Below are 15,421 nucleotides of genomic sequence, written 5' to 3'. Positions count from 1 at the left end.
CAAGAACACCCCACCTGTGTTTCATCAGTGCTCCCTGAATTGTATGTATTCATTGTGTGCAATCTATATTTTCTCAGTATTCTCCTGTGGTGCATTTGTTTTGATAGATGCAAATTACTGAACCAACAATCGCTGATTCTTAACAGTTGTATTTTTATCATGAATGTATACAACTCTGGGAGGGATTGTAGTCTCACAATCGTAGAGTCTGTGTTCAAGCGGCTTGAAAGCATTGCAAGCACCGCTGGTGACTCATGTTTGCACATTTCCCCCAAGAGGTTTTAGCTTTTTAAAGTCTTCCTGATGCTTTGTTCCCTTCTATTTCTGAAGCTCTCATCATTGGGTGGAGTTGTCGACATTATAGGACCCCGCCCCCCCCCGGTTTAATCAGTGCGCTCATCATATAAACTCCTAATTGGACAGCTGTCAAACAGCCAGGGGAGCTTCATTCCAACTAATCACAGAACTTTTGTTGACGTGTGCATTCACTGTGGTGTAGCCGCTCTCTTGCTCAGTTCATTTTAGCGGAAGCGTCCCCCATGGGTGATGTGTCTGAGGAGATGGAACAACCAAATGCTGCTCTGAGGCTGAGGCTGTGCATCACGACTCTGCATCTCCACCTAGTGTCTCTCTGCATTTACTCCATCTATTGCTTGGATGTGGTGTGACTCAACAATCTAGTTGCACTTTGTTTTGCATGTCACAGTTTATTGATTGTCTCTGGAAAGGATTTTCATACAGCTGTAAATTATTAAGAGGGTTCCTGGAAGGGATTGTACAATTTGTGCTAATTGTAGGAACACTGCTCAATTGGTAGACTACACTACTAATTAATTAATTCCAATTAATTGCTTATGTGCTTAAAAGAATCTTTTAGTTAGAGATGGAGAAAGTAGCTGTACACAAAGTAAAAATACTCCACCACAAGTAAAAGTCTTAAATAAAAGTATTCAAGATTTAGCAACATTTTACTAAAGAATCCCCGAAAAATGTGTCTGATGAGGTTTTTCCACAAAAGAGTTCAGTTAAGCTACTTAAATTTTAATTATTTTATAAAAAATTCATTTTTATAAAGAGTCGGTACCAATAAGTTTAATTTTTTATTATTTTAATCCACTGAAGTCAACACAGATAGGGTCAAATGCTGACGGGACCAATGATTTCCCCCAAAACCCTGGTAACCTACAAAACATACATGACCGAGAGAGTATCACACTTGCTGGGAGAGGGGCAACGACAGTGCTCAACATTACAAGTCAATAACCATTACCAAGAAACTTCCCCAAATGTAAATCACTTCACATTATAGCTTAGCATACAAAAACCTACACTTACAAGGCAATGAGGAAGAAATAATCCAGTGTTTCACGGCGTGGTCGTACAGCGCTGGGTCACTGATGAAAACTGTTGTGGTTTCGTGAATACAGTTACTACCTCGAGTGAGTCTGATCGTCGACGGAGTCGGGCAGATAAAAGGGGGTAAGAGAAGAACTGGATATCTGGTAATTCATTCACAACACTAACACCAAGAACAGTGGACACATCATCAGCACGCTGTGAGGGATTTCATAAACATACTGTAGGCGTTTTTCATCAGGTCTCAAAGATCATGGTTCCACTTCTTCAAAGAGCCTTCATAGATACAGTGTGCTATCAATATCTTACAGAATAGGCAAGCAAGTAGTTCAATTCAACAAATATCCTAAAACGTACAGACATATCCAACACAAATAAAAAGTTGCAAGCTCACATACAGTTTTACCATTTGGATTGTTACAGGTGCAAAACAAATTCTGTCAAAATTGGGTAAAAGGTGACTCTACCCTGGCTGCTGTTATTACAAAGCTTACACGACTGCTGTGTGGATGTGGGACATCATCGGCACATATACAGCAATGGTCATATAGCACCAGGTGCAGAAAGGTTGTCGGCAAAACCTCCCATCCAGCTTCTTCGCAGTGTCCTGTCTGTATCCCGAACAACATACACCGGTCTGATTTATTGGGAGCTTGTTGCCATGACAACCTTTTTTTTTTTTTTCAACAAACATGAGGAAAACACAAAATGATGAAATGAGGGGGAAAAGGTTCATGTTTCTCAGACGAAATGTTAATGTACCAGCCATTTCTCCCTTCCCCCCCATATTCGGGGTGAAACTGAATGAGTGGTTTAACACTAAAATACCCTTTCTTTTCCTTTCAGTGCAGTCAGCGCTTTCCAAAATGACTTAATAAAACCATAAAACATATATTTTTTTTAAAAATTGAGAAAGTGCAACTATAACACAAAAGGAAGACCAAAGTGAATTGTTCAGCTGCACATAGTACCTACACAAAAAATACATACTGCAAACTTCAGATAAAATAAAAACGTGTTCTGAGATATTCTACAGTCTAATCTTTCATAATTAGTGTTTTGAGATTTTTGTCCTAAAACAGCAACGTTACAGTGCAACATTGTTATCACATGGACAGAGGAGGCTTTACTTTCAACTAAAGGTGGTCCTGTAACACAACCACCAGCACATTCTAACTGATATCTGGGAAATAAACAGCGCAAGAAGAAAAATAACCTGTAAACAACTGCTGTTTCTAAAACGCCCGCTTGTGAAGCTGACCGCTTCTCGGGCCTAGTTTTCAGTCAACTTTCTGAGCAGCTCACACATATACAGCAAAAAATTATACAAAAATATAAACAAATGTAAACAAATTACTTTCATCAATAATCAAACTGGGTTCAAAAACAGCAAAAACGCTGCTTCAATTCACTTGATCCTTCCCTGATGACAATGGAATATGGCAGGAAAAACGAAACAAAATGGAATAGTGCTTTCTTTCTTTTTTTGCATGAGGTGACATAGTGGTAGTGTGTGAATAAGGATGGATGGAGTGCTTTTTGGGTGGGGTGCAGGAGGGAGTCAGAGGTGACCAGATGTGATGTGACAGTGGTAAGAGTGGCCCCTGTTGCCCTGCACCCCGGCTCGGTTGCGGGAGGAGCTTAGCCAAGGCTGGTGATGTTGGCTTTGCCACCGGGGGGAGCCACGATGCGCTGGGTGGTGCGACGAGGAACGTTGTCGTCAATTTGGGCACCTGAAAAAGACAAATAAAATACAATATGACTTAAATGCCTACTTGTGACGGAGGAAAACTGCCAGGGACGAAATCTGTGCTGTGACTCACCAGACAGGCTGAAGCCAGACTGGTGAAGGTTGCGCACTGGCTGGTGAGTAAACTGCTGCTGTTGCTGCTGCTGCTGCTTGGCAGGGGAAGTCTTCACGGAGGAGACTGCGGACATCACCTTGGGAGTCACAGTCACCTCACACACGGGCCCATCATACTGGCCCCTGGGGACTCCTCGCAACTCTGTGAGCTAAACATACAGGCAAATTCACTGTAGCCCACCAGCTACCTGTATTCTACAAATACAGCTTACAGCTGGAAGAGTGTGTCAGCTCAGAGGTGTAACTCACCCTGCTGCGAGCCTTTATCCTCTTGTACACGTGGTCAGGAAAGGGTTTACGGCTGATGTAGCGTCCGCAACCCTCGGTGGTGTGAAGGCTGCCCTCCTCCAACACAATCTTGCCCTGGCTGATCACCACCAGAGGACCTCCACGCACTTCTGTGCCCTCAAAGATATTGTACTCCACAGCCTGAAAGAAGGAGAGGTTTGGTTAGGAGATAACTAAAACACTGCTCAGAGTCAATGGAATACAATTTTGACTAAACACACTGTGGGTAAGAGACAAAATAACCATCTGACCAGGTTGTGGCTCTTGGCTGAGATGATCTTAGTGATATCTGGGTCCCACAGCACGAGGTCGGCGTCAGACCCCACGGCGATGCGGCCCTTGCGGGGATACAGGTTGAAGATCTTGGCTGCGTTTGTGCTGGTCACTGCCACAAACTGGTTCTCATCCATCTTGCCAGTCACCTTTTGGGACAGGAAAGAAAATCACATACTAGCATCTGAACGTGCACAAAGGTATCCAGGGTCATTTATTCTAGAGTACTTCATGACAGGCATTTTTGGAACATGTGAGAGAAAACTCACCACACATTTGTCCCAGATTAGGGACATCCTCTCCTCAGTGCCGTTGGTGCCCTCTGGGATTAGGGTGAAGTTATCTTTGCCTACTGCGCGCTGAGAAGTCTGGAAAGTGCAGTGAGCACTCCCAGTCACCTGCAAGTCCCCGCTAGATAAGAGAGAAAGCAGGACACGCTTAATATGAGCAATAAGCACCATCTTTGACCAACTACTCATGACAAAACTCTGACATTTATTTTCTACCCTTAATATTCTGTCTTTGTCATAAGTGTATGTAAGTAAATGTCACTACAGTGTCCCTGCTCTGCAAAGGTCATTTCATTATGAATGTAGTCATGAAAAAGGGGCGTAGCTGAGTAAAAATAAAATGCTTCACACAAGCAGTAACACATGTCAAATTGTGTCCCTGCCATCTTTAGGTCCTGGCACAGAGCGCCTACCATGACAACAGGGAGTTGAGGTAGTCGGGGGTGGTGGGATCAGGGCTGAGCGGCGGAGAAGTAACATAGGCTGCCGCCTTGGCCCAGTTCTTGCTCCAGTAATGGGTGCCGTCTGTGCCCAAGCTGGCAGATATGGGCTCTCCATAAACCACAGCACCTACGGGAGCAGATGATGTCAGTGTGAAGTGAAGTACACAGTGTTTTGGGAATTAAAAATTTTCTAAATTTCTCCTCTTACCCCTTTTCCTGGCGAGAGCGATGACATCAGCAGCACTCTTGCTCATCACCTTTGTGATGTAGAGGGGACAGTTGGTCTGATTGGCTATAGTGACGGAGCGATTGACTGCCTCTGCCTCCACCTGCAGGCACACAAAGTCAGATTTATCGTCACCATACTGGCTTCTGACAGCCTCTCTCTCCTTTTTATTCTGGGTCTTTTAATCTTTAAAGTACACAATCACAAAATTGTTTCTCTTTTTATAGTTACAGCTACAGGAATTGAGAAACCAGTCGTCCATCTTACCTCCTCTGGGCGGCTGAGCACATGACCTTCAGGGCCAGTGATCCCCAGCTCTAGAATACGTCTCTGCTCCTAAAACATCCACACAAAAACATCATAATCCAAAACTGAAAAAAAAACTGCTTATAGCTAAGACTTTATCAGTGGTTCTGTTACCTCTGCAATGATGTCTCCATTCTCAGCATGCACCTGCGCAATGGCGCCAAGATCTCTGATGACACTGAACACCTCATAGATCTAAAGGAGAATAACACACACTCATCAGCTCACAGGTAAGGCATCGGCACCAAAGACATCTAACAGCCAAGAAAACATGCGCTCTGACCGATGACACAGCAAAGAGATCCCACTAATATAAAGCGGAAGCAAAGCATACCTGAGAGTCAGAAAGTTGGAAAACATCCTTATAAGCCAAATAGACCAGGAAAGAGTTGACACCTGAAGATAGAAAACTTATGAGAGAAAACAGCCAAAGGTGGAATAAAGAGAGCAAAAGAGGGAAAACCCAGAGCGAAGGAGAAAAGTAAAATCAAAAGGATAAAAATTACAAAGCAGAAATATTGAGTTACTCTTTAGTTGCTGTTTTTTCACTCAATGAAAAGTGGTTGTGGTGGTTCATTGGTTCACTGTACCGGTAAAAGTGGCTGTAAGTCAGCAATTTAAAACTGAGCTGTTGACTACATACCATGATCCTTCACCAGGGTCTCCATCTCTTCCTGAGTGCCTTTGTTCCACTCAGTGATGTCCACATGAAGAGAGTAGTCACAGCAGGACTTGCTATCAGCCCACTCCCTCCACTGTTTGAAAGCAGCAACCAGGCTGACACCAGGCTCCGGCACTGCATGGTCAACTATACAACACAAACAAACAGGTTGGATTTAATGTGCATAAGCAAGTTGCATAATTAAATTACACGCTTGACAGCATGAACATCTGCAGCGTTGCAGTGTCTCTGCAACAGGATTACTGTGCATTTACACTGGTCGGAAACACATTTGGAAATCTGTCTGATGTAACACATACTGATCATGGTCGTTCCCCCGGCCAGGGCCGCCCGGGTGCCCTGGTAGAAGTCATCTGCCGCCACCATGCCTCGGTCAGGCATCTGGAAGCGGGTGTGCACATCAATACCACCAGGCATCACCATTCTCCCATGAGCCTCTATGATCTTAACTCCCCCGGGAACAATGAGGTTGTCTCCGATTTGCCTGAAGGAGACAAATGAAAGTAAAAACAAAACAAAACAAAGAAATTACACAGTGTGTGTGTGTTAGCTTGCAGACGTAATTAAATATTTTTTCTGTCAGTGGTTTTACAGTTCTTATGGAGGCCAGGAGCCAACCTCAGCACAGTTAATCTTCAAATTGAACTTACTTGATGACTCCATCCTCCATGTAGATATCTGCCAAGAATGACTGATCATCGTTCACTATCTTTGCTCCTTTGATGAGGAGACGGTCACTCTGAAACAAGGAGACACCATTTCACATCAGCTGTAAAGCACAAAATAACTGAGCCACCTGCTGAGCAGAGTAAAAGCGCAAGAGATCATCCTGTTTAATGGCTAGCAGCTGATGCTATAATGGAACAGTAAATCATTAGCGATTCATTTAGCTCAACGCATTTCCCAGTTTGTTTAGAGAACTCAACAAGACTCTAATTCAGGCAGAAAGAAGTTGAAGAAGTTGTGAACTAGCTAATGGTCATTACATTGCTCATACAGACCACAGATCAGCCCACACAAACCTTCACCCTGTGGAAACGATGATTAGAGTTATCCCACATTATTTATTCACACATAATAGACACATCATTCGAAGGTAGGGAGGGAACTCTTGATCAAAACCCTCAAGTGAGAAGTACTAACTGTTGAGTGGCACAATTAGCTCCACCTGTATGAGATGAAAGGAGAGCGCACTAGGCTGGCCTACTTCTCCTACAGGCTTTCCAGGGTCTCTGAGGACAGAAGGGAGAGCTAATGAAGACAAAAGTGGTTTACTGCAAACCTCACAGTAGGAAACACTCAGTTTCTGATGCCCCAGGTGGATGGAAACAGACAGTGGGAATGCATTAGATGTACAGTACAAGTCGTGGCTGTACTGGCCATTAGTCTCCTATAAGTGGGTCATATAACCTTATGTCCTCCCTGTGCCTGAGTGCTCAGTGACAAGAGGTTGTCATATACCTGAGCTCAAAAGGGCTTTCACTGTGCAAAAACTATTGGAGTCTTAAATGACTATGTCAGAATGAAGAGGATATATATGCGCACTTCTCTGCTGTGAAAATGGACCCTCATGATTAATCCTGTTATCTCAAGCTATAAAAATGAATTGCTTACTAAGAACTGAATGTACTTAGTAAAGGGCTCAGTGTCAAGCAGTGTAGGCTATATTCAAATGGAAGAAGGAACTATGCCTTACAGAACTAAACTTAGTTTACTAAGTACACCTAGACAAAGCTAATGCAGTCTGCAACTAACAATTATTTTCATTATTTATTAATCAGTTTAATTAGCTGTTTTATTGTTTAGTCTAGAAAATGTAAAAAAAAAAAAAAAGAAAAAAAAACAAAAATCTAAAAATATTTAGTTTACAATGATGAAAGACAAGCAGGAAATCCTCTCATTTGAGAAGCTGGAATCCTACATTGGTGAGGGTTGTAATGGTCAGTTTTTGTTGACATTTATTAGGAAAGTGCTGATTCAACTTTGTGATTTCAGAGGATGTAGTTCATGGTGCCATTGAACTGCAAAGCACTATACAGGGTGGACAAAATAACAGGAACACCAGATCATGCTTGTAATCGTGACTAATAGAATATGTCTCTTTTCTAGCACTGTCATCATCAATATTTCACCAATATATGCAGGTAGAGTTTATTTTCACAATCAGTTAATGCATTTTTTTTTACTATTTTGTTTAAATGGTCAATAAAACATCAATTGTTGATGAATGACACAGTCTTATTAGCAGCCAAATAATCTCAACAATAATAAGATATAAAGAGAAGTGCACTCATTTGTTCGGGTGTTTTAACCCATCAAACAATGAATTAATGTTTATGATTATCTTTATGTTTTTGTCATTTTGCTAATTGTTAAAATGACTGTGCCTAGATATGGTGGTGCTAGATTTGAATGTACAAATGAATACGATGAAGAAGGATAATCATGAGACTATGACTACAACTTTCACAGCATTGCATCATTCCTGATTTGTTAACAATGCGATTTTAGCAAATTCATTTGCTGTTATTCAGGGACAAAGCCTAATCTTTATGTTTTCCTAAAAGCTCTGCAGAGTGAAACTGTCTGCTTCATCCCAAACTAGTTAAGTGGTGTCTGACTGTGTGTGTCTGAAGGCCCGGGGGTATGCTGCAGAGTTACTGCTGTCTGCATGTTGTGTCTGGGATGTCAGGGCTGTATGTTTATAACCCTGCAGTGACCTGCAAGAGACTTCTCAACCACCTAGACAACTGTCTGGACAAATCAGACCAGAACATTTCACAAGACAGTTTGGTGCTAGTGAATGATCAAACTTACAGCAGTTGCTGTCTATATGCTTCAGCACTCTGGCTGTAACAGCTGCATGAAGAAAGCTTCGAGAAAAAGGTTTGGATGGGTGCTGTCCAATGACCTACTTTGCAAAAGAGGTTTTACTTCTTCTAACTATCACGGCATCCCTGCTTTAGGCCCTTAATACCGTGCTTTCTGGTTGAAAAGCTGCACCACAAAAGAAAACAGGCATTTTATTGTCAAATTTACAAAAGCATTTCACAGAATTAGGGTTAAATAACCAAAGCATGCCTTAGCTGCAGTATTGGAAGAGTTTGAAAAACAATTGTACCCACTGAAGAGGGCAGACTAGGTAGATGTCAGAGAATGAAAGATGAGAGGATGACAGTGAAGGAACCTGTGCCTCAACATGTTAACTACATCCTGAGGGTGCTGAGGAGGAGAGCTGATGGTGCAGCTACTAAATGACAGCTAAAGAAGCAAAGAGCTGCTTCAGCCCAGCTCTGAGTGCTTATCATAAAGAAAACCACTACCTAAGCTCCAGATGTCTTGACTTGTCAAAGAGCTTGCTGCAAACCCACTCTCTAGTTCTCATTGTTCATCCCAGGCTGTCAGTCTGTGGGTCTGAGGCAGGGCTGCTGCTGCTGCTGCTGCTGGTAGTGACAGCACCAGTGTCAATGGATGGATACGACAGCTAAGCGTAGGTTAGCTCCTGGTCTAATCTTCAGGACATTAAAATAACGCTACCACTTGAAGGATAAATAAAATATTTTTTGAGTAATGAAACAATACTCACTGTAATTCTTGGGATGTTCTTCTTTCCTTGGTAACCCGACATTTTAAGGATCCCTCTGTCTGACACAGCTGTCCCCTGCCTCTTGGCTAACGCTAGCTAGCTCGACTGGAAAACCTCAGCTGCCAATGAAAAGGATGAATGGATGCTCTGCTTGTTGGTCAGTCGACGCCCTGGGCGATTCCTGTCGACAGCAAGTCAAGTTTGCACAATGCAGCCTAATAAACAATTTGAAATGTGTAGGTATATCGTTGCCTAACAGTCCTACCCTAGGTTTTACTGCTAGAATAGGTCCCCTAAAGACCAGACAAGCACCAAGAAGACAAGGGCCACGAAAAGATACCGCGCATGCGCACTGCCCCGCCCTGCTCAGCTACAGCTCCATGTTTCTCTGATGTGTTACCACCAGCGTGGGGGGGGGGATGTGTGTTTACCATCACCTGTTATATTGATTGTGTCAGATCAGCACGGGGCAGGGATCTCAACGAGTTTCTGAGCAATAAAATAATAACAGTTATTAATAATTATGATAACTAAACATTAATTAATCCTCAGCTCTATCAGTGATTGGGAAACCTAGTAATTACATATTTCTGTTAATAAACTGGTTCATTTGTGTCATATCTGGAGAACCTTTTACAGGGAGCAATCACGTTTGCCCTGGGCTCGTAGTTATACTTTGCATTAACAGCTGTTTCTGACACAGATAAACTTACCGCATGTATAGTTGAAAACACTATTAATTACTGGGATCAATGTGGATGGAATATGACATGTTATATACTTCCCGTCAACCCGTCACAGGAAGAAATGGAACACACTCAAGACCGTCCTATTCAGTTGTTTTCCATCTCTTTATTATCATTTATATCTTTTTGTTGTGTCTCTTTGTAGTGCATTTGCATCTGTCTCTAGTCATTTTGTGTCTCTTTGTAGTCATTTGATTGACTTGCTAACGAGAAATATAAACATACAGACTTCATTCAGAGATTGTAGCACAGAGGCCTCCTGACCCCTTGGGCCCCTGGGCCTGTGCCCGATAAAGCCCGTTCAGTGATCCATCCATGGTGAGTGATATGAGATGGATGAAATAAAATTTGACATAATACTTTACATCAACCATCACTTAATTTACCAGACACAATGTTCATCAGTGTCACAGTCATTCAGTATAGCTGCTTTTTAAATTGCAGACACACAGGTGATTCCTCTCAAGGTGATTAGCACTGCGCCTGGCATCACAATCAGATACATGACAATCAACAGGCATCTGATGTTTGAAGAAGGCAGATGGTAGAAAGGACTTTTTCAATGGATCCACCATCTATTTTTACATATCATGTGATGTAATGTCAATAGGCATCCCAATAATTAATAGACATAACACTTAAAAAGCTAAAACAGAATTTCAGAATAAACCCTACAGAGTTTTCTATGAGAGAAATCACCTTTGACTGTAACACTGATGAGAGCCGGATGGTGGAAAAGGTTTAGATTTTTGTCATTTAAGTGATTTGTTGTCACTGACTGTGATCTTCCTTTGTCATCATTAATGATATTACAGGAAGCTTATCACGGGAGTTACAGGACATTAAGTTGGAAGAGGAGTTTAAACCTTACCCAAATCAGAGAGGAGGGTCATGAATGCAGAAGAGGGTACAGGACCTGAATTGGCCAGGGAGGTAAAAGTGAGGGCAGAGTGTGTGATTGTGTGATTTATCCAATTTGCAAACCTACCTAGCCAAGCAACAATACCTACACATCCTTCTCTTTTATACCTATTATTATAATCATGTTTCAGCTGTGAAGAAGCTTATAATGATGATATTTGCATTTTATTAGTTATTATGGCTTAAATAATGCATTAAGGTCTATGGATCTCTATTCACTTCCTCTGTATTTATATCTCAGCCACTGTATACAGTACAAACTTTATTCAAATTCCAAAATGCTCTGTATTGCACACTGATCAACTGTACACAAGCCTGTTATGATGACATGTACAGTTTATGAGTTAGTATGAGTTATATAATGCATTAAAGCCTAAATGCATGTTGAGTGCTTGAAAACCAACACTGCCACTACAGCCAATACTGTACATTATGGTCAATGATTTTTCCATGTGATTATAATGTCATCCATTTACAAACACTGACAGAAGACTCATCCAGTCATTCGATCAGCATCAATATACAGAAATCATGCATCAAATGCTTTCTACCGCTATCATTTTTCTGGAAGTTCTGCACACACTGTACGCTGTTTATTTGTATCATACCATGTGAAATGATTGCACAGTGAAATCTAGATAAAAGTCAGATAACACTCTTCAAAATGAGGCCCCTGGAAATGAGGCACCTTCCTCTGTGGTGGTTTCTGCCACTGACGCTTCAGCAATTAAACGACAGCAAAAACACATTACTTACACTGCCACAATGCATAAGCTATAATATGCATTAATATCAATGTATAAACAAATTATACAATGTCAAAAGGTGTCTATTACATGGGGCAGATCACAGCTTAAATTATTTTTCACATCTACATATTTAAATACCTAAACATATAAGAAAATCAAAAAACAGTCTAAGGTAAATCACCAATGTGCAGTGGTGAAAAGATACAAATTTGGCACTTTGCCATTGCTGCTATATTATGTGTTAAAGAAGAAGATATGTAGGCAGAAGGAAATAAAAATAGCATATGGCCTGGTAAAATTGCCATCCGGCCTAGGTTCCATTATCATAATATACTCAAACAATCCTGTGGTAAAATTTTGGAGCTACATACTACATCAATGTTTAAGCTTTCCAACCTTAAAAAAAAAAACAAAGCTTTTAAAAGAAACCCTCAGGAGTCAACATGATTCAACTTCTACTCTCAAAAATGTGTGGAATTTCAAGACTAATCCCACTTGTGCTGCACCATTTTTGTTGCCCACTCCCCCTCCCCCAGTTAACTGCACCTTGAATGTTAAACTCAAAAAGTTAAGGCGATAAAAGTCCCCTCTGTTCCCCGGAGCCAATTCGGTTACTTTGTATTGCAGATATGGCGCATATTTTTGGTTCATACACCTTGCCTACTGAGAAAATCAGAGGAGAGATGCAGTTTAGGAGAAAGGCCAGATTTTCTCATGGCACAACATTAAAACACTTGGAGAAATTTCAGAAAAAATCTAACACCCTGAAGCCACCTGACATCAGATCCATGTCACATATTTCTGAGCTGTAAAGGATGACTAATATATTCCAGCATCTGTTATCTACTGGACTGGAGTTGGTGACAACTGCTAGGTATAACGTTGCCCTGTGTCAAAATGTGATGGAGTGCAACCACATTACGTAATGCGTATACTTCTATCACTAACATCTACAATTATGGGACAGAATTGGATGCAGATTGGAAGGGGAATATGGGCGTACAATAGATGCAGAGAGACTACAGGAGGATGAATGAGAGACTTGGAGATAGGAGAACATCCAGGCACTGCTTCATCCTGTATTCAGTAAGAGCTGGTGGAGGCTGTGGCAATTCTCTTCCCAATGTACACCCTACAAGAAAAAAATAAAATAAAAATCAAGACAATGCCTGAAATCAAACCAGCCCCAAAAACCAGGGTGATGCATAAAAACAATTTGGAAACAATGAAAAATAGCAATGCTGACTCTCTGTTGCTGGTTCCTACTCTACACCTAAGCCTTCAGTATGCAGCTGAGAGGTGCATCACTCAGGGGTGATTTGCTGCCACAGGTCTGCTTCACTGTTTTATAAATGAGGCCCAGGTCTGAGTAGAAAGGCATCAGTTACATGAATTGAAAAACATAAAAGCAACTCGAGAAAATGTGCCTTTCTCACTGCAAAGCTGAGCTCTGTATTACACAAAGACAGAGCTGCACGAATTCAGACTTACCCAAGGCCAAGAGCGAGGATGTGTGAGATGAGTAAGGATGGGATGAAGACTTTGAGGAATTCAGCAGAGAAGAAGCCGCCTTTCTTCATGACTCCGCTCTTTCTCATACTGAGAGACACTGAACGTCGGGGGTGCCTGAAGTGGAACTCCCTAATGCAAAATTATTTCAGGAAACAATTAGGGGACAACATCCTGAAAAACTATTACTAAATGATTCTGGATGTGGGAGTGTCTTCTTACTTTGGTGGAATGTTTTCTGGTCTGCTGGACCAATCAGCGACCCAGTCTACTTCTTTATTCATTAGGATGTCTTCCTCTCTGTCCTTCTCTGCACCGTCTTCCTCTGACTGCAAATAATGAGGTGAAGCAATTTGGTTTTAGCACTAAATGAAAAAACTTGAAAAGGATTTCAGTTTTAGAGTTAAATGTGTTGATTTACCTGACTACCCCTTGGGCTGGACATCTCCACGTCAAAGGTTATCTGACCCTCATCCTGATCTGGACTTGGTGGCCTGTGAGGACTGATTCAACACACTATAGTTAAAAAAAAAATCCACTTTACCTCCATGCAAACACACTTGTCAGAGCTTTAAGTAGTATATGATGGTCTTTATTCCTACCTATCACAGGAGGAGCTACTTGGGCTGGATTCATGCTGTGCATCCAGGAGGATCTTCTCCATGTCTCCATTGTGGATTGAGGAAGATGACGGCACATGCTCTAGTCCTCCAATGAGGGTTTCATCATTCTCGGGCACTACTTCCAAGGTCTGCAGAGTTTGGCTCATGCCAGCATTCGCGTTTATTTGGTCAGCAGCGGGTGTCAGTAGCAGGTTGGGCTGCGCACCCTGGGTCCCCGTGTTCCCATTCCCATTCAGCTCCAGCTCTACCCAAGAGCCTTGGCAACACAAAGGTCAAGAGGAGAGACGGAAGGGAAATTAGGGCTTGTTGTGTTAAACCGACAGAATACCACACAGAAACACACCTCTGTCTCCTTTCAAAAGGAAACAGCTGACCTACATTTCCTGCACCACTGACACTGTGCATTCAAATGAACTGGCTCTGCACTGCATCCATGATAGCATGCATTTCTTTGTGCCACTGCCCCACAAACAGCCTGCACATTTTTTTCCCAGACGGGGGGGTGGTGGTGTTATGTAATCTCTCTTACAGCCTGTGGGCTTGGGTGAGCACAATGCAAACACGAGACGCCCTTTTATTCCGCTCAGGGTTCGCTAAATGTAGAAAGTAATTCATGTAATTCGACGACGCACGTATTCATGACCGACTGCACGTTTACGGACGACTTTGCCATCCATGCCGCTCTCATGTGAGGTCTTGCATAACTGTGGAGTGCAGTGGGAGACAATCTGCCCAGGCATGTCGCTGTTCCAGCTGTGATGTTGCCACATTTAAAGCACACGTCCCGAGCTTTCTGTCCGAGCTCATGTTTTAGTTCTTAAGGAAACAGTTTATCGATTAAAGTGTGAACACACCTTTTAGTGGTTTAAATGTGTTTTGGGAGCTGTTAGTGTGCAGGCGCTTGGGCTAACATCCTACCATTGTCTTCCGGTAGAATTAGCATCTAATTAGAAAGCCCTGTTGAACAAAACGACAACTCGACTACACAAAGAGTCAAAGTAATATGGCCTATTATCAGAAAATGTAAATAATAGTCGCGAATGAAAAAAATTGTATTTCGTCTTTTGTCCCAAACTTGTTTTCATTTAGGCTAGAGCCCGCCCAACGCCGTCTCGTGTACGCGATTGGCTGCCTCTCCATCAATCAAACATTTATCGCAATTCAATTGGCCAGCTAACTCGTGACGACAAACAACATCACCCGCCACCCCTCCCAGAAGAAGAGGAAATTCCAGACTCGATGTAACTTTTACAATAAAACCTTCATTATATGAATATTCTCAAAAACACACGCACTTGTTAAGTGTATCTACCGTAGCCTCTGCAACGTGGAGAAAGGGAAAACTGATGATGGTACGTACCATGAAGCCCGGGCTCTTCGTTATTGTTTTGCTGAGCAGCAGCGGTGGACATGTTGACTCCCCAGTCTAAGCATTCATCAACATGACACGCAGACAAACTACCATGTGCGCATGCGCTAAACCTGTCCAGTCCAGACAAGACCACAGACAGGCAAGAGACTGTAATAGCAGCTCTGAGTCAGGAAGAGTGGTTTTCTTT

The 15,421-nt window shown here is 42.2% G+C and overlaps 2 protein-coding genes across 2 annotated transcripts; both read right to left on the bottom strand.

The window, feature by feature from the left end:
* Window positions 1-1,091: 1,091 nt before the first annotated feature.
* Window positions 1,092-9,726, bottom strand: dpysl2a (dihydropyrimidinase like 2a). The gene is made up of 14 exons (XM_018668884.2): window positions 9,315-9,726; window positions 6,379-6,467; window positions 6,028-6,212; window positions 5,690-5,854; window positions 5,381-5,442; window positions 5,161-5,241; window positions 5,008-5,076; window positions 4,723-4,843; window positions 4,485-4,641; window positions 4,051-4,192; window positions 3,760-3,930; window positions 3,470-3,649; window positions 3,180-3,369; window positions 1,092-3,089 (listed from the first exon to the last, which is right to left on the bottom strand). Exons 1-14 carry the CDS (start codon window positions 9,354-9,356, stop codon window positions 2,998-3,000), a joined length of 1,746 nt encoding a protein of 581 aa, XP_018524400.1. The 5' UTR covers window positions 9,357-9,726; the 3' UTR covers window positions 1,092-2,997.
* A 1,504-nt stretch (window positions 9,727-11,230) lies between these two features.
* Window positions 11,231-15,381, bottom strand: bnip3la (BCL2 interacting protein 3 like a). Its single transcript, XM_018668886.2, has 6 exons — window positions 15,223-15,381; window positions 13,842-14,118; window positions 13,661-13,742; window positions 13,462-13,568; window positions 13,222-13,371; window positions 11,231-12,862 (listed from the first exon to the last, which is right to left on the bottom strand). The coding sequence occupies exons 1-6, from the start codon at window positions 15,272-15,274 to the stop codon at window positions 12,814-12,816; spliced, it is 717 nt and encodes a 238-aa protein (XP_018524402.1). The 5' UTR covers window positions 15,275-15,381; the 3' UTR covers window positions 11,231-12,813.
* Window positions 15,382-15,421: the final 40 nt, after the last annotated feature.

This window comes from Lates calcarifer, linkage group LG13 (genome assembly GCF_001640805.2).
Source record: "Lates calcarifer isolate ASB-BC8 linkage group LG13, TLL_Latcal_v3, whole genome shotgun sequence".
Taxonomy (NCBI): domain Eukaryota; kingdom Metazoa; phylum Chordata; class Actinopteri; family Centropomidae; genus Lates; species Lates calcarifer.
The sequence above is the reverse complement of the archived record's forward strand: the minus strand, read 5'-3'. Positions and strand labels throughout refer to the sequence as shown.